Below are 18,657 nucleotides of genomic sequence, written 5' to 3'. Positions count from 1 at the left end.
GGACGGTTGAGCAGTGCTGCATCTGTGACCAAGTCAGGAAGGCCAGAGGCCAGGAGGGTTTCAGTGCGCCAGGAGACCCTGTTCACACCCAGCTCTGTCAACAAGCTTTCTGGTTTGTAATTGGGGTCAGAGTCCTAACTCCTCACCTGCCTGTGCTGCATTTGAAACACGTAAGACTTGATCTTGTGAGAAAACTAGGACTTGGACTTGTGAATTTACCTTTCCCAAAGATTGGCTGTCGGGTTGCTTGGAGGCAATTCTCTAGGGATTGTGGCGCAATGGGAGGCACACCTGTGGTTTCTGGTATTAATGGCAAGGTCGGAATCTTGGAAAACTTGTTAGAGTCAGTCTGTCCAAGAGCAGAAAAGACCTATCTCCACTGCTTGTCTTTTTGCTTGTTTAGTTTTCTCTTTTTCGAGATGGTCTCAGGTAACCCAGGCTAACTTGAGCTCACCATGTCACAGAGGCTGGCACTGAACTTTAATCCTGCTACCTCCATCTCCCAAGTACTAGGACTACAAACATTTACCTGCTACCGTGCTTGACTCCAGACTGCCTGTCTGTAATGGGGCCTTTGTGCTCTGAGGTTAGAAGCATGGCTTTGAAGGAAAGGATGCCTGTTATGAGACTGTGAAGTCAGGAGAGCAGATTCTGCTTCTGTTGTTGTTGCTGAGATCTATCATTCATTCATTCATTCATTCATTCTTCACAAGTATTCAATAAGAATCCAGGCAACACACTGGACATTGCTTCCCTGCCATTTAACATCAAAGACTTCTCCGTCGGGTTAAGGGCCATATTCAGGGATGCACAGATGTTTGTAATCACAGGTTCCCTAGCCAAGGGCCTGGACTGGCCTCTACTTTGCGTACTTCAGTGAAGTACAGACAGCTCGGTTCACAGCCGCACTGAGGCTTGGGTTTGTGCCAAGTCTGGATGGGCGGTGCTAGAGAAGATCTTAATTAATACTGGGTAATTACCAGGTGGAGCTTAACCATCTCAAATGCCCATCAGGTTCCCACATCTACAGCTGATCAGTTGTTGGCTGACTCTGGCAGGGAGGAGAAGGGCTTTATGCTCACCGCGTCTTTGGCCAGCACTGAATTTGTGGCCAGATTTCCCAGGAAGGATATCTTTTTTTATTCAAGTTTAGTGACAGGAGGAAGCAAGTTGGGTAATAGCCTGGTCTCTCCAATTGACCTCTGCCCTCTTCCCAGAGGCAAAAGGTAACAGTGCCTATATCTGCTCAGTTTCATCAAATAATGTGAGGAGGAAAGAGGTGAAGTCTAGACTGAAGAACAGGGTGGAAATGTCCAAGAAGAGGAACAAGGCCAAAGATCTTTCCTGCTCCAGGCCTTTTCTCACTCTCCGTGGTGGTTAGGGTTAGGCTGAGCAAACCCTTCAGGGTTATTTCTCTGCCCGAGGCTTCCAAATGACTATCTCACCGAAACTTTCACTTCCTACAAAACCTTCCCCCTTTGACAGCTCATGACCTTACACTAGACTCCTTAGGGCCTTGTAATTGGTTGTACTGTTCTACCTGTCAGTCAATGTGGTCCTGACTTTCCCAGGTCTTTGTTCTTGCTATTCAGTGTTATTAGACGACTCTCTTCTGGGCGAGTCCCTGTTTTGGGGGTTAGCATTAACATCATAATGTCCTTAGTAGAGTGAACCCTCTGGTCCTCCACTAGAACAGGAATCAAGGTGAGGTGGTCCTGTGTCACATCAGTGTCCCTGGCCCTCGGTTAAGAGGCTCTCAGCCTGTTCTGAAAGCATAAGTGAAAGGTCTTTGTGACCAGGCGAGACGCACTAACCCGCCTGCCTCGCCGCTGGGTAACTCTTTCCTCATCTCCGGGGCCTCCCACACCTTGACCATGGACTGCTCCAAGAGCGGGCGGCCCAGTGGCGCACGCGCACTGGGTGCCAGCTCTCGGCGGGGACGCGCACGCCCGCGGCCGCGTGCGTCACAACCCGGGCGCCTACCGCGCCCGTCCAGCTCGCCAGCCCGTCGGTCCCCGCGGCGGCGGTGGCGGCGGCGGCGGCGGCGGCTGCGGCCGGGTGACAGCACCAGCGGCGCCAGGCTGGCTTGGTAGCAGAAGAGTCGCGCGGCCCGCACAACAAACGCAGACCCGGCCGAAACAAGGCGCGACGCGAGGAAGGCCGAGGCGGGCCGCGCGGGAGACCGCGGGCGCCGAGTGACAGGCCGGCGTGAGGGAGTGCGCAGGTTGCGGCCGCCGGCGGCCCCGACCCGCCGGTCCCCTCGGCCGTCGCCGACATGAGTCACATCCAGATCCCGCCGGGGCTCACGGAGCTGCTGCAGGGCTACACCGTGGAGGTGCTGCGGCAGCAGCCGCCCGACCTCGTCGACTTCGCGGTGGAGTACTTCACACGCCTGCGCGAGGCCCGCGCCCAGGATTCAGACACGCTCATCGCCACCCCGACGACCTTTCATGCGCATGAGTCTACCGCGGTCTCCTTCGCCGAGGAGGACGGGGAGAGTGACACCGACTCGGACGATGTGAACCTGGAAGGTAGGAGGGCGGGGCACGGCCGAGGTGCGAGGTGGGCGCCGAGCGAAGGGTCTAGGGAGGGTCCCGCGGGCCGACCAGCGGGGCTGAGGGCACGACGCCCGGCCTTGCCCTGGGCCGAGACCCGAGAGCTCTCCAGCCGCGCTGCTTGGGTTTCCCCGCGTGTGCCGATTCCAAATTGAGCTCCGCGGTTCTCCGAGCCGGAGCGTTCACACAGGGTGATTTGTCAGATTCAGCCTTGAATGAAGCGTGCGCGTTCTTTGGTCCGCGTGGTGGCGCGGAGCTTAAGTCGGTCCCGCCAGAAGCTGCTTTGCCTTTGCTTTAGATCCCATAGCCTGCTTCCTATCCGAAGGCTACCGCATCCGCACTTGGCAGCTCGTCCTGAAAAAAAGGGTGGTAACTTGATTTGCAGATTTCGGTCCTGGAAGAGTTACGGCTGAAAACTATTTTTTGAGACTAGGTCATTAGCCTGGATTAAACAGGAACTTATTAGGTAGCTCAAGCTGCCCTTGAACTTGTAAAGAACTTCCTGCCTTTGCCTCAATGAAAACCTTTCAAGCAAAAAAGATGGACTGAACCACTCCTTCAATGCTGTCACTCACATTCAGCAGTTGAACCTCCTCCTCCAATGCTGTTACAATTCAACAGTTATCAGTGTTTTTCCCTTTTTCCCCTTTCCTTTTGCTTAAGTTTTTAAAGGAAGTTTCAGTTAGGTCATTCCATCCCTGATCGGTTCATTATGTATTTATTTTTCTTAAAATGTAATCGCTTAAAAATGTAGAGATTTAAATTTTAAAATTTCACTATGGGTTAAAACAATTGAATTAAGTGGGTGAACATACTCAATACTGTGTTGGCTGCAGGAAAGTATACAGGTAGCATTCTGTTCTTTTAGTTTAAGTAAGGATGTCAAGGGCAATTTCGTTTTCTTGGTTGCTTCCACTTACGCTTTACTAACTTAATAGAGTTAGCTTGCTTTTTAATTTTTTATTTAAATTCTTTTTTTTTTTTTAGACAAAGGCTCACTATGTAGCCTTGGATGACTGCAATTAATTATGTATACCAAGTTGGCCTTTACCTCATGAAATCTGCCTGCCTTATGCCTCCTGAGTAGTGCTGGGATTAAAAATGTGCATCTCAGCCAGTCGGAGGTAGTGCATGCCTTTACTATCTGCACTCGGGAGGCCGAAGCAGGTGATCTCTGTGAGTTCAAAGCCAGCCTGGTTTGCAAGAACTAGTTCCAGGACAGGATCCAAAGCTACAGAGAAAATCTGTCATTAAAAAAAAGAAAGAAAAAGGAAAAAAAAGTGTATATCAATGCTCACCACCTGCAGGTTTATTTTTGATTATGTATTAGTATGTGTGCCACATGTGTGTATCTGCTGTATTCGGGTGCTCTCAGAGGTCAGAAGAGTGCATCAAATCCCCTGGAGCTGGAGTTACAGGCAGTTGTGAGCTGTTTGATGTGGATGAACAAATGCACTCAGGTCCTTTGCAAGAGGAGCAAGCACCCTTGACTACCAAGGCAGTTCCCAACCACTTGCCTCATTTTGAACAAAACAAACACGTTGAGAGACTGTTTTGAGCTTAATTGTTAAATCACACTAGAAAAGACAAACTAACTGGGTCGGCACACACCTTTAATCCCAGCAGGCAGAGGCAGGCGGATCTCTGAGTTCTAGGACAGCCAGGGCTATCTAGAGAAACCCTGTCCCAGCTGGTGGGGGAAGAAAGAAAAAAAAAATTTCTAACTAGTTTTGAGTGGTCTAGCTAAATGTTCAAGTAACAGCTGGTAGGGAAATGGTCATTGCTATAGGAGTTATCCCAGAGAATCAACAGCTTCATAGAGTTAAACAAATGCAACATAAAGAAAAATAACACATCTTTACATTGTTAAACAAATGTTCCAGAATATAAGCAAAAGTAACACATTTTTACATTGTTAAACAAATGTTACAGAACATAAAGAAAAGTAACACATCTTTACATTGTTAAACAAATGTTCCAGAACATAAACAAAAGTAACACACCTTAAAATAATATTCCACAACAAGTGAACCTCCCTCCTTGTCCATGTCCTTGGTCTCTGCTTACTGTGCCACACTGTATGATTGGTGGGTCACTTAGGTGTTTCTGCTTTGTAAGTAGATTGAATGTGGCTGCTCTAAACTCTGGGCAGGTTTACCTTGTGGCTGGATAGTTTCATGTCTCTGGAGTATATAACCAGAAATACCAAGCCCTTTCTCCCTTTTTTCTTTCCAGATAGGGTTTGGCAACTGAGCTCAGACCTGAACTTTTGTCCTCCTGCCTCAGCCTACCCAGTGCTGAGATTGAAGACTTGTTCCACCACTCTAGGCCCAAGCTCCTTTCTTTTTTCTTTAAGCAAGTTATAGGGAATAAATTTAATTAATTTTGTTTTTTTTTTTTTGAGACATGGTTTCTCTGTGTAGCTTTGGAGGCTGTCCTAGAACTCACTTTGTAGATCAGGCTGGCCTTGAACTCACAGAGATACACCTGCCTCTGCCTCCTGAGTGTTGGGATTAAAGGCATTTGCCACGACCGGCTGGAAATAGATTTATTAAGTAAAATGAAAAAGAACTCCTTTGAATGGAAAAGACAAAGACTTCAGGGGGGAAATAGTCCCAAACTATTTTTTTTCTTTCTTTTTTTTTTTTTTTTTTTTCCTGCGGAGATAGGTCTCACTGTGTAGCCTTGGCTGGCCTGGAGCATACTATGTAGACCAGGCTGTCCATGAACTCACTGAGGTATTTAATTTTGTGGTTAAAAGCCATGCATGGTGACACATGCCTTATAATACTAGCACAAGCAGAGGCAGGTGGATCTTGGTGAGTTTGAGGCAAGCCTGGTTTACAGAGTGAGTTCCAGGACAGCCTGGGCTTTGTAGAGACTGTCTCAAAAAGAACAACAACAGATTAAAAAAGATTAAATTTGGGGGTAATAGGAATTGTTTGTATATAGTGGTTACAGTCCTCTATCAGATGTATGATTTCATACACATTCTCCTAGTCAGTTGGGCTATCTCCCCTTTTAACGGTAGGGCTTAAACCCAAAATGTTCTAAGTGCCAGGTGCAGAGGCTGTAGCACGCTATGTCTGCAGCTCCTGAGACTGGAGGCCAGGGGAGGCCTGTGGAAACAGGTTCTCACTTCACTCAGGTGATCCACCTTGGCAGCAAGTGAGTTACCCACTGAATGCACATTTTGATAGCTCTTATTCCATTTAGTTATTGTTGTTGTTGTTTTAGTGATTTATTTTTATTCTATGTTCATTAGTGTTTTGCTTGCATGTCTGTCTGTGTGAGGGTGTCAGATCCCCTGAAACTGGAGTTACAGACAGTTGTGAGCTGACATGTGGGTGCCGGGAATTGAACATGGGTTCTCTGGAAGAGCAGCCAGTGCTCTTAACTACTAAGCCATCTCTCCAGCCCCCTCATTCATTTACTTTTAATATATGTATATATGTGTTCACGTGTGTGTACATGTGTATGCTATGACTGGCCTGTGGAGGTCAGGGGACAACTTTTTGAAGTCAATTCTCTCTTCCCACCACATGGATATAGTGGGTTGAGATTGAGTCCTCAGGTTTGGTCAAAAGTGCAGAGAAACCAACAATGGTGATGAACACTTGTAATCCCAGCACTCAGGACAGGATTGTGAGTTCACTGTCAACCTGGCTACATAGGTAGATTTTTTTTTTTTTCGAGACAAGGTTTCTCTGTAGCTTTGGTGCTTGTCCTGGAACTAGCTCTTGTAGACCAGGCTGGCCTCAAACTCAGAGATCTGCCTGCCTCTGTCTCCCTAGTGCTGGGATTAAAGACGTGCGCCACCACCGCCCGACTTCATAGGTAGACTATATATATATATATATATATATATATATATATATATATATATATATATATATATATATATATTTAACAACTCAAGCAATAGGATAACCTTGGGTTTTTTTTTCTCCTAAGATGGACTTTTCTGTTTCTCTGTAGCTTTTGATCCTGTCCTGGAACTAGCTCTTGTAGACTAGGCTGGTCTCAAACTCAGAGATTTGCCTGCCTCTACTGGGATTAAAGGCATGTGTCACTTCCGCCAGGCTTCCTCCTCCCTCATTTTGTTTTTATTTTGAGAGAGGGTCTCCTGTGAGCCCTGGCTGGCCTTGAACTTGAAGATGACCTTGAAGTTGGGACCCTCCTGCCCCTACTTCCTTTGCTAACAGGTGTGATCCACTGCACCTGGTCTTCCACTTTTTTGTTAGTCTAGTGGATTTTTTGGGGGGCAGATGATAGAGGCTTCAGGTTTGTTGACTCCATGACCATTAATAAATATGTGATTTGTCTTGCTGTTTCCAAACCAAGTGTTTAATGCTTAGTGTCTCTGCTTACAAAATAGATATTACCTGCTTGGCAGTGTTCCAAGGTTCTTGTGTTTAGATCCCCAGTTGATTCTGAGTTTGGTTAACTTCAGTGCACACGAGATTTTAAAATTGGCTTGTAGGCCGGATGTGGTAATGCACATTTGTAATTGCGGCCTGTGGGAGACAGAAACAAAGGTTTCATAAATTTGAGAACTGTTAGGTCTACGTAGCAAGTCTAGGGCCATCTGAGGCTGCATAATAAGGCCCCGTCCCAAAAGAGAAAGGGGGGGATGGAATTTAGTAAAATGAATGAACATTACTAGTCTTTTTTTTACAAAAAGGATTTATTTTTATTGTTTTTAATTATATTCCTGTGTGTATCTGTGTGTGATAATATGTACATGAGTGCATGTGCCCACAGAGGCCAGAGGCATTGGATCTCTCTGAAACTGGAGTTGTACTTGCTTGAGTACCCTGATGTGGGTGGGTGCTAAGAACTGAACTCCTCTACAAGAGCAGAGCATGCTCTCAACTGCTGAGCATCTCTCCAGCTTGGTCTTGGCTGTCTTTGTAAAGATCTCTGGGATCTCCTTATGTTGTCCAGGCTGGCTGAAAGAAAGCTCTAGAGCTTAATGCATCTTCCTGCCTCAGCCGCCTTAGCTGAACCTATCTCCAATTCTCTCTTTCTCTCCCTTCTTCCTTCCTTCCCTCCTTTCCTCCCTCACTCCCTTGTCTTTCCTTCCTTCCTTCCTTTCTTCCTTTTTTTCTTCCTTCCTTCCTTCCTTCCATCCTTCCTTTTTTTCCAAGACATGGTTTCTCTGTGTAGCTTTGGCTGTCCTTGAAGTCACTCTGTAGACCAGGCTGGTCTTGAACTTTTTACAGAAATCTGCCTGCCTCTGCCTCCCGAGTGCTGGGACTAAAGGTATGCGCCACCACCGCCTGGCCCCTTTAGTTTTCTTAATGATTTTCTTTGGGGTGTGTGTGTGTGTAAGACAGAGGTCAGCCTCTTGTCATTTCTTAGGAGCTGTCCACTGTGGGTTTTTTCTTTCTTTCTTTTTCATATTTATTTATTTATTCATATTTTTGAGACAAAACTTCTTACTAGCCTAGAGCTCACATAGGGTAGGGTAGTCTGTGAGGCCAGCAAGCTCCAGAGAGCCATCTGTCCTGCCTTTTCAGTGCCATAGCCACAGTGCCTACCACCAGGCCTGACTTTTCCATATAGGTCCTCATGATACACAGCAACTACAGCGAGTATTTTATCTGCAGAGCTTTCTGTCTAGCCTTGGTTTTTTGAGAAAGAATCTCATCTAGTCCTCAAACTATTAGGTAGGGTGAGGAAGACCTTGAGCTCATGATCCTCCTGTCTCCACCTACAAAGGCTGGAATATGGGTATATTTCACTATTCCTGGGTTATGCAGGGCTGGGCATCAAAGACTAGGCCAGCACTCTGCCAAATTAGCTGTATTCTCATTCCCTTGTTATATTTTGACCTCTGTCTTTCATGAGGTATGTGTGCACGCATGTGCATGCCCCCCACAAGTTTTCTTTCAAAGAGAATTCTTCCAGCACTTGAAATTCAGGATTTTCTTCATTTCATGGTTACGGATGTGCTCAGTGCTCTTGAGCTCTTGGATCCTATCTGTGTTTATGTTATAACGATTACTCAGGTCAAGGACTTGTCCCCAGAAAAATCAACTATATGAGAGTTGATATTTTTTTAACCTTACCACCACCATTACATCACTCCTCCTCCTCTTCCTCCTCCTCCTCCTCCTCCTCCTCCTCCTCCTCCTCCTCCTCCTCCTCCTCCTCCTCCTCCTCTTCTTCTTCTTCTTCTTCTTCTTCTTTTTAAATATTTATTTATTTACTATGTATACAGTATTCTGTGTGTGTATGCCTGCAGGCCAGAAGAGGGCACCAGGACCTTTGGAAGAGCAGGCAGTGCTCTTAACCTCTGAGCCATCTCTCCAGCCCCTCTTCTTCTTCTTTTTATTTTTCAAGATAGGGTTTCTCTGTAAATTTTTGGAACCTGTCCTGGAACTCGCTCTGTAGACCAGACTGACCTCGAACTCACAGAGATCTTCCTGCCTTTGTCTCCCCAAGTGCTGGGATTAAAGATGTGGACCACCAACACCTTGCCCCGCCCTGCTTTTTTGAGCATCTATCTTGATCTAGTTCAGGCTGCCCTGGAATGAGCTCAGTATGTAACTCAGATTAGCTCAAACTCATGACCTCCCTGTTTCAGCTTACATACTGGAATAGCAAATGTGTGCTAATAAACCTGTCTCTGCTGGGATTAAAGGCATATGGGCTATTGACCTGGATTCTTTGCTAAAAGAAAACAAAGCATCCTAATCATTAAATTAGCATTATTCTTTGTGTTTTGTGACTATCAGTCAGCCCTTGAGGGATCCTGGAAACTCCTGAGTTTATATCTAGTTGGACCAAATTTTCAGTGGCCTGGCGACCACCAGGGTGCCGCAGTAGTCAACTGAAGTAAGGGCAGTCTTGTTGTGGGCCAGTCTGTAGACAGAAAAATAAAACAAGGGAGGAGAAGGGTCTGTGTTAGCTCACAGTCTGAGGGTGCAGTCCATCATGATGAAGGCAGGGGTCACATTGAGTGCACAGTCAGGAAGCAGGGATAGAGGAGTGCTAGTGTTCATTTGGTTCTCTCCTTTTCCTTTCCTTATTCACTTGGAACCCTAGTCTGTTTATTCCTCTGCCTTTGTGTAGAATAAGTCCCCTCTCCTTTGTTAAACCTTCCCTTCTTAGTTAAACCCCTCTAGAAAAGACATGCCCAGAGTTGTCTTCTCGGTCATTTCAATCCAGTCAAGTTGACAATGAAGATTCACCATCATGATACATTTGAGGTTGATGCTAACACTGGTTAGGTAGCCTTGGATTGTATTGAGGGATACTGTGGTTGTTTTCAGTGCTGGGTATTGAACTCAGGGCCTCAAACATGACAGACAATGCCATATCACCAAATTATATTCCCAGCCCCTAGTTTGTGTGTATGAGTGGTTAGCCTGTTTGTGTCTTTGTACAACATTCCTGCAGTACTCAAGGAGGCTAAAAGCACATCAGAACCCCTGAATCTAAAGTTAGGGTTGTGAGCTGCCATGTGGCTGTTGAGAATTAAATCTGTGTTCTGCAAGAGCAACAAGTGCTCTCAACTACTGACCCATCTCTCCAATCCCTATAATAATTCTTCTTAAATTGGAAACCAGATAAAAGCTAAGAGGATAGATACCAGAGTAGTGTTCATAGTCTTTGATCCATTCTAGTCGAAGTAACATGAATTCATTTATTCATTCACACATTCATTTGTTGGGGAGGGTCGTTGTTTGTTTGTTTGAAACCTGAATCTCGTGTATCCTAGGTTAGCATTGATCTTCCTGTTTCTGCCTCCCAGGCACTGGGGTTATACTAGGCATGTGCTACTTCACAGCCGTTTAGCTTTAGTTTTTTATTTTTTGTTTTTTTGGTATGTGTGTGTATGCATTTGGAGCAGGAGAATTGTCTGTATTCTGTCAATCATGTATTTTAATAAAACGCTGATTGGCCAGGCAGGAAGTATAGGTGGGTCAACCAGACAGGAAGTAGAGGCGGGCGATGAGAACAGGAATATTCTGGGAAGCAGGACGCTTGCTCTGCCATACCTGCTCAGATCACCGAAGAAGCAACATGTGAGCTGACAGCTGAAAAAGGTGCCAAGCCATATGGCTAAAATAGATGAGAATAATGGGTTAATATAAGCTATAAGAGTTAACAAGAAACCTGAGCTAATGGGCCAATCAGTTTATAATCTTATGGAGTCCTGTGTGTGATTTTCCTTGGGGTATGCTGGTTGTGGAGTGCCGGGCAGGAACAGATACCCCAACAAGCCGTAGACTCTGTGATTTCTTTGGGACTTCCCAGCTGTGGGGTACCGGGTGGGACAGAAACCCCAACAAGCCGGCCCCCTCACTACATGCATTTTCTTTTTTGAGATAAAATCTAATAATTTAGTAATACAAAGCCCCAGTTATTACCAATAGCTCTGGCCATCCTGGAACTTTCTATGTAGACCAGGCTGGCTTCAAACTCACAAGAGATTCACCTGCTTCTCCCTCCTTAGAGCTGAGATTGAAAGTGCATGCCACCATGTGTAGCTCTGTTCAGGGTTTTTAATTTTTTTCTTTCTTTTTAAAAAAGAATTTATTCATTATGTGTACAGTGTTCTGCAGGCCAGAAGAGGTCTCCAGATCTTACTACAGATGGTTGTGAGCCACCATGTGATTGCTGGGAATTGAACTCAGGACCTCTGGAAGAGCAGGCAGCGCTCCTAACCTCTGAGCCATCTCTCCAGCCCCCAAAATACTTATATATCATGTTCACTTGTCATTTATCATTGTAAAAGGAAGGAAAAACCTGTGCCTTTTTTGCACATAGCTGTTACATGTAGGGCAATGGTTCTGAGTTAGGGTAAATTACTATAAAAGTGAACCCATGTTTTCCCTTCCAGGCAAACCTCTTTACATAAACATCTTGTTTAAATTTTTTTTAAAAAGTACAGTGTTTAAAAAAAAAAGTACAGTGTTTTATTTTTTAACTTTGTTACTTGGCTATCTCCTTCCACAAGTAAAGGGATACAAAAAAATTATGATGGTCAGTATTTGATAAAAAACAAAAAACCATGAGTGCCTGGTTCATTTACAGAGTAACCAGTGCTATGGTGCTGTTGCCTAGGTGATGGCCCAGGCTCCCTTGTTTGTCCTCATATCCGGTCAGAAACGGATTTACCTGAGGGTTGTAAAGAGGGAACGGTTACCATTTCCCCAGGGAAAGGGCTTGGTCCTGGTGTAGAGATGGGTGCTGGCGATGAAGTCGGATCTTTCAGACCCTCCATTGTGGTGCAACTTCAGGAAAACATTGAGCACATTCACTCCCACCTCACTCGGCACCGTGATGTAGGTGAGGACTCTGAACAGGCAGACTGTGGGCGCCGTTCACATGGACCTCTCCACCGTGGGCGGAACCGGCCTAACAGTCCAGAAACCTGGGGTGCAAATACTGCAGCCACCGTCTTAGACCGAGGCCTTTGGGTTGTTTCGTTTTGTTTTTGTTTTTTTTATGAGACAGGGTCTCTTGTGGCCCATTTACAAAGAGTACAGTGTTTCATAGATGAGGGGTTAGCTTGCCTACCTGAAACTATGGATTCCATGCCTCCCATCCCTCCCTCTCCCTCCCCCCTCCCATACAGTGTCCAAAAAGCCTCAGCGTTCAGAAGTGCTCATTTTTTTATTTTTTCGCGTCATAAAACTCTAATTATTGTCATCCTCACTTCTCCAAGTGTATTTGAGTAGGAAAGAATCATCAAAAGACTTGATAGGAGGGCAGGGGAGAGGGCAGTGTTTTTATGTCATACAATAGCAATCTCATAATTTTAACAGTGGGATTAAAACACAGTTTAAACCTGGCAGCAGTGGCTCACTCCGTTAATCCTAGCTCTTGGGAGGCAGGCGATCTCTGTGAATTTGAAGCCATCCTGGTCTACAGAGTGAATTCCAGGATAGCTAAGGCTATATATAGAAAATGTCTGGAAAAAAAACAAACAAAAAACCCACAGGCTTGAGCGCTAACAATACTTTTTTTGTTTGTTTTTTGAGACAGGGTTTCTCTGTGTAACAGCCCTAACTATCCTGGAACTAGTTCTGAATACCAGGCCGACCTCGAACTCAGATCCACCTACCTCTGCCTCCCAAGTGCTGGGATTAAAGGCGTGCTCCACCACCACCTGGCTTCAGCACAATACTGAATGATTTCACTAGGCTCGGCTTTTTTTCTGTTTTCTTGGAGATTGAGTTTTAAAATTATGTAGCCCTGACTGATCTAAAGTAGCTATGTAGACCAGTCTGACCTCGAGCTCCTCCAGCCTCTTCCTCTCAAGTGCTGGGATTATAGATACTCCATAACAAAAGGCCAAGGATTGTTTTTATATTTAATGTTAAAATTGTATAAAATATTTCAATGGTTCTGAAGTCAAATCTACAGAACAAGATATATTCACAGAAGACTGACTGCCTCTGCCTTATGACTTTCATTTCTTCCCTTTCTAGTGGATAACAGTAGTTCTCAGTTTTTGAGCTTGAAAAAAAAAAAATAAGCCTGCCGGGTGATGGTGGCACATGCCTTTAATCCTGACACTCTGGAATGAAGAGAAGGTGGATCTCTGTGAGTTTGAGGCCAGCCTGGTGTAAAGAGCTGGTTTTAAAACAGCCAGAGCTACACAGAGAAAAACCAAAATCCAAAACAAACCAAAAAACAGACATGGTGCATGGTTTTTATCTCAGCAGGTGGATCTCTATGGGTTTGAAGTCAGCCTGGTCTATATCGGGAATTCCTGGAGAGCCAGAGCTACATAGAGAGATCCTGCCTCAAAAATCCAAAACAAAGGATTTGTCTTCATATCCAAGCGTGGTTTAAAGGGAAAATTGGAAAAAGGATAAACTCATACCAGTGTAGTTTACAGGTTCCTAGAGCAGAGAAAGTTAAGAACTACTGACATGTAACTTGTAATTTTAACAATATATTTTTCCTCTTAAAAAAGCAAAAAAAGATGACATAGGATCTCTTTGAGTTTTGTAAATGCTAAAATCTCTCTGAACCGCCTCATGTGAAGAGCAGCTGTGATACAGTGCAGTTAGCGTCCTCCCACTGGAGCTGGAGAAGGGCAGTGTGTGATAAAATTTCTGAGAGGCTTTTAAAGAAAACTATGATGAGTTATTTAAATGAAGTCATTCTACATATTTGTGCCATTCTAAAAGTTTAGAGTGCTGAGATATGAATACACATTTGCCTGGCAACCTGCATATAATCAAATGATTCAGATTTAGTAATTAGCTTGATGTGTCATTTCCTTTGAATTATTAGTGTATGATGTGACTCATTCCGTAATTAAAAAATATGTGAAATTTTATTTTCATTTATTTTAATTCTTGAGATGGGATCTGATTGTGTAGCCCTGGTTGGTCTGGGACTCACTTATATAGATTAGGCTGGCCTCAAACTCAGAGTGCTAGATTAAAGATGTGCCACCACTCTTGGCTAAAAATTCTGTTTCCATAAGATTTATTTTTATTTCTGGTGATAGTGGTGCACACCTTTAATCCCAGCACTCAAGGCAGAGGCAAACAGATCTCTGTTCAAGGCCAGACTGATCTACAGAGCATGTTTCAGAAACCCCATCTTGAAAAACTAAAGTGATAATAATAATAATAATGACAATAATAATTTTCATTTTATGTGTATGAGTGTTTTGCCTACATGTATGTATATGTATTATATGTTTCATGCATGCAAGCCTGTGGAGGCAAGAAGAGGTCATGAGATCCCCTGAAATTGAAGTTACAAATGTCTATTAACCTCCATGGGGTGCTGGGAATTGAACATGAGGCCTCTCTATAAGAGTAACAAGTGCTTTTGACTGTTGAGCTATCTCTTCTGCTCTGTGAAAATTTATTTATTTATTTATTTATTTTAGTTTCTTGAGACAGGGCTTTTCTTTTGTAGCACTGGCTGTTCTGGAACTCTCTCTGTAGACCAGGCTGGCCTCAAACTCACAGAGCTCTGGCTCCCAAGTGCTGGTATTAAAGGTGTGTGCCACACTACCAGCCTTAGATTTTCTTTTGATGATAGTTTTATACAGAGCAACAGAGGCGCATGCCTTTAATCCCAGGATTTGGGAAGCAGAGGCAAGCAGATCTCAGTGTGTTTGAGGTCAGCCTGCTCTACAAAAGCAAGTTCCAGGATAGCCAGGACTGTCACACAGAGAAACCCTGTCTTGACAAACAAACAAACAAAAAATAGTTTTACTCTGCAACTCAGACTACCCTTAGCCCTCGTAAGTGTTGTGATTATAAACTACCAAGTCTGGCTCAGAAAGAGAATACTTAATGGCCCATATAAATTTTATTCCCTGCTGAATGATTTGTACTAATTAAATTCATTGATTGGATATTGACTTATATAAAAGAAAAACATAGATCTGGCTTTATATCCTGGCTCTGCCACAGCCAAACTTTAGTCTTTTGTTTTTTTGTTTTGTTTTTATGTTGGGAATTGAATCCCAAATTTGACATACACTTAGCATGTCCCTTACCAGTAACTACACTCCCAGCTATGTATTTTGTTTTGGAGACATGCTGTGGCAGACCTGGCCTGAAACTTATTATGGGGACAGGTTGGCTTTGAACTTGTGATTTGCTTGTCTTGCCTCCTGAGTGCTGTGACTATAGACCTGTATTACAAGTCCCAGCTCTATTTTAATTTTTTTTTCTTTTTTTAGATAGTGTCTCTAGTAAGCTTTCTCGGACTTACTTTGAACTGCCAGCCTGAAAATAATGACATGGAGGCTTATTATTGTGAAAACTTGGCCTTTAGTTTAGGACTGTTCTCAACTGGCTCTTATAACTTAAATTAGCTTGTTTCTATTAATCTATGTTCTGCCTTGTGACTTTTAGCTCTCTTCCATTCTGTATGTCTGACTTGCACCAAATTTTTCTCCAATGCCTAGATTCATCTTTGAGAGATTCATCTTAGAGAGATTCATTCTCTCCCTGGAAGTCCCGCCTATTCTCTCCTGACTGGTTATTGGTTATTCACTTCTTTATTAAACCAACCAGAAGGCGCCTTTCCACACAGTGTGATCAAATATCCTGCAACATGTCTCAGGTAGCCCAGGCTGTCTTTAAACTACTTATTGATCTTCCTGCCTCCACTTTTTAAGTTCTGAAATTCCAGGCACATATGTGGTACATAGACATACATGCAGACAAAACATCTATACACATAAAATGAATAAAAATCAAGCCAAATGAAACAGGGTTGGGATCAGCAAATAACATAACCAGAAGGGAGTGGAAATAGATAACAAGAGGTATTCTTGTAGTTTCTCCATGCAGTGGGAAGCCTGACACAAAGCTGGGTTTCACCCTATAGTAGAAAATGCTTTGGAGCCTGCTGAGTTTTGTTCTTAGAGGAGTTTTCCTTTTTTGTTATTGTTTTTGTTTTGTTTTGTTTTTTGGAGTTTTTATTTCTGACTTAACCCCTAGTCCACACTCCACCTTGCTTCTGCCCTGACACAGTCAAGTTCTATACTTAGGTCCTTAAAAGTGTTCTGTCTCCACCCTGACCCCTTGTTACATACAGGTCATGCATTTAGGAGGCTGTAAGGAGGAATTAAAATGGTGGTAGGAGAGTTTGGTAGCGCTGCCCAGATGTAGGGAACCAGAAGAATCAGGAGTTGTAAAGTTGATTAGTTCTATTCTGGACTTGTTGAATTACAGGGCCAACTCTTGGGGCTAGAATTCCAGCTGACGTTCAGCCAACAGTGGGAATGTGAGTCTGACTAGGACAAAAGTCACAAGGGAAGCTTATCTTTTCATGTCTCTTTCCCTTTGTCTATGCCCATCCCTGATGCCTGGAAGGTGCCCTCTCCCTCCTATTTCCCTTTTACTTGCCTGAGAACTGCCTTTTTTTTTTTTAATATCAACCAGTTCAAAGGTTCTATTTTTTTTCCCCAAACAACAGCCCTATAAGGTAGTTACTATTATTATCCTGTTTTTATAGATGAGGAAATTGAGACTCAGAGGTTAAATAACTTGTTCAAGGTCTGCTTCTGTAACCCACACAGCTTGGCACCTTGATCTGACTAGAGGTGATGAGGGAATGAAGAATCAGGCACAGGGACACAGAAATGCTGTGCACTGGTGAAACCATAACAGCCTGGAGCCTCAGTGTTGTTGTGCAGCACAGGGGGGAGGGCTTAGCTGGTCTGCAGCTGTGCAGTCTCAGGCTGCCACCTTCAGGAGAAAGAAGCTGCAGTGGCTTGTTTTTTCACACTCTGATCTGAGTTGTTCATAAACACTTTTATTTGCACAGACTGTCAACATTCACACTTGGTCCAGAGAAAGGCTTTGCCAGTTCCAAGCCTGGCATGAACGGTGAAGGATTTACAAGTTTCCCATGGGTCTGAGGTATTAGTTCGTGACATGACCTTGCCCATGTTGACAGTACACGTTCAGGGCTTTCCCCACTCCCCGTGGTCTGTAAGTAATTGAGATGGTTCTGGGATTTGAGCTCAAGTTCAAATCCACTCTTGTTTTACTCCTTTCTAGGTAGTTGACAAATACTGTATAAATAAAGTATTCACGGTGGTCATTTCTGCACATAGAGACTGTCTCAAAAAAAAAAAAAAAACAAAAACAAAACAAACCAGGCACGTGCCTTTAATCTCAGCACTTGGAAGGCAGAGACAGGTGAATCTCTGAGTTCAAGGTCAGCCTGATCTACAGAGTAAGTTCCAGGACAGGCTCCAAAGCTACAGAGAAACTCTGTCTTGAAAAACCAAAACCAACCAAACAAACAAAAAACCCAAAACAAAAACGGGTATTGGCGTAATATTTGCACACAGTAAGACTTAAAAAATTATAACTAGAGACCTAAGTACTAGAGAGGTGGCTCAGTAGGTAAAATTTGCTAAGTCTGAAGACCCAAATACAGTCCCAGGAATCCACATGGTGAACAGAGAGAACTCAGTCCTGCAAGTTGTCTGCTGACCTCCACACATTTATACACACAATAAACAAATCATAAAAAAATATGACTAACAAAAAGCATTTGAGCAGGGCTGGAGAGATGGCTCAGTGGTTAAGAGCTCTTACTGCTCTTCCAAAGTACTCAGGTCTGTTTCTTGCACCCACATCGGTGGCACCTGTATCTCCACCTCCTGATCTGACCTCTCTTTTGACATCCGCATGCACCAACACGCATGGAGCATTCACTCAACACACAAAAAAACATTTCACAGTATTTGAGCTGGTTATACAGAATGAGATAATAGCTCTGAAAAATTTTTTTTAATATTTTTGGATTACATTTGTTTATTTAGTATGGGGAGACATTCCAGGCCTTACAAGGAGGTTAGAGGATAACCTATGGGAGTCAGTTCTCTCCTATTGGGATCAAACTCAGGTTGTTAGACATGGTGGCAACTGCCCACTGCTATCAGATGCTGGCTTTCATTTTTTGTTTGTTTTGTTTTGCTTTTTGAGACAGGGTTTCTTTGTATAACAGCCCTGGCTGTCCTGGAACTTACCAGGTTGGCCTCGACTCAAAGAGATCCACCTGCCTCTGTCTCCAAAGTGCTGGGATTAAAGGCATGCACCACCACTGCCCAGCAGGCTCTCTTTTCTAGTTTTTTTGAGAGTCTCTTATTTTATATTTTTATTTTTTATATACTAAGTTGCCCAGCCTGACCTTGATTTCTGCTGGTAGCCCAAATAGGGTTTAAATTTTTTTTTTCTAGACAGGGTTTCTCTGTAGCTTTGGAGCCTGTCCTGGAACTAGCTTTTGTAGACCAGGCTGGCCTCGAACTCACAGAGATCCGCCTGCCTCCGCCCCCCCCCGAGTGCTGGGATTAAAGGCATGTGCCACCACCGCCCGGTTGGGTTTAAGCTTCTAATCCTTTTAGCATCTTGAGTGCATAGGACTGTAGTCTTAACTACCACCTAGCTCCAGTTTTCTGGTCTGTGTTGTGTCTCTTTAGTTTTAGTGTTTTAGTGCACGGAGAGTATTTTGTCCAGTTTGACCAGTATGGCTAGCATAAGATCAGACTCATTTTTGCTCTTTGTAGAAGACAGCTGTATTTACATTTCCGAGTTTAAAATATTCATACATATTCCAGACCTAAAAAAACATTTTTTGAGAATAG

At 43.9% G+C, this 18,657-nt stretch overlaps 1 protein-coding gene across 3 annotated transcripts in view; it reads left to right on the top strand.

Moving 5' to 3' along the window:
• Positions 1-1,997: 1,997 nt before the first annotated feature.
• The window catches only part of Prkar2a (protein kinase cAMP-dependent type II regulatory subunit alpha), a 62,475-nt gene continuing 45,815 nt past the window's right edge, over positions 1,998-18,657 (top strand). Inside the window, exon 1 of one of the 3 annotated variants that reach the window (XM_048423005.3) lies at positions 1,998-2,531. In XM_048423005.3, coding sequence (XP_048278962.1) covers positions 2,276-2,531 — 256 coding nt within the window. In that variant the 5' untranslated portion in view covers positions 1,998-2,275. Of the gene's footprint in view, positions 2,532-11,737; positions 11,859-18,657 lie in introns of those variants that run through there. The other 2 variants (XM_048423003.3, XM_048423004.3) reach the window with 2 other exon arrangements.

Source organism: Myodes glareolus, chromosome 4, assembly GCF_982192425.1.
Source record: "Myodes glareolus chromosome 4, mMyoGla1.1, whole genome shotgun sequence".
Taxonomy (NCBI): Eukaryota; Metazoa; Chordata; class Mammalia; order Rodentia; family Cricetidae; genus Myodes; species Myodes glareolus.
This window is presented reverse-complemented; position numbering and strand designations above follow the sequence as displayed.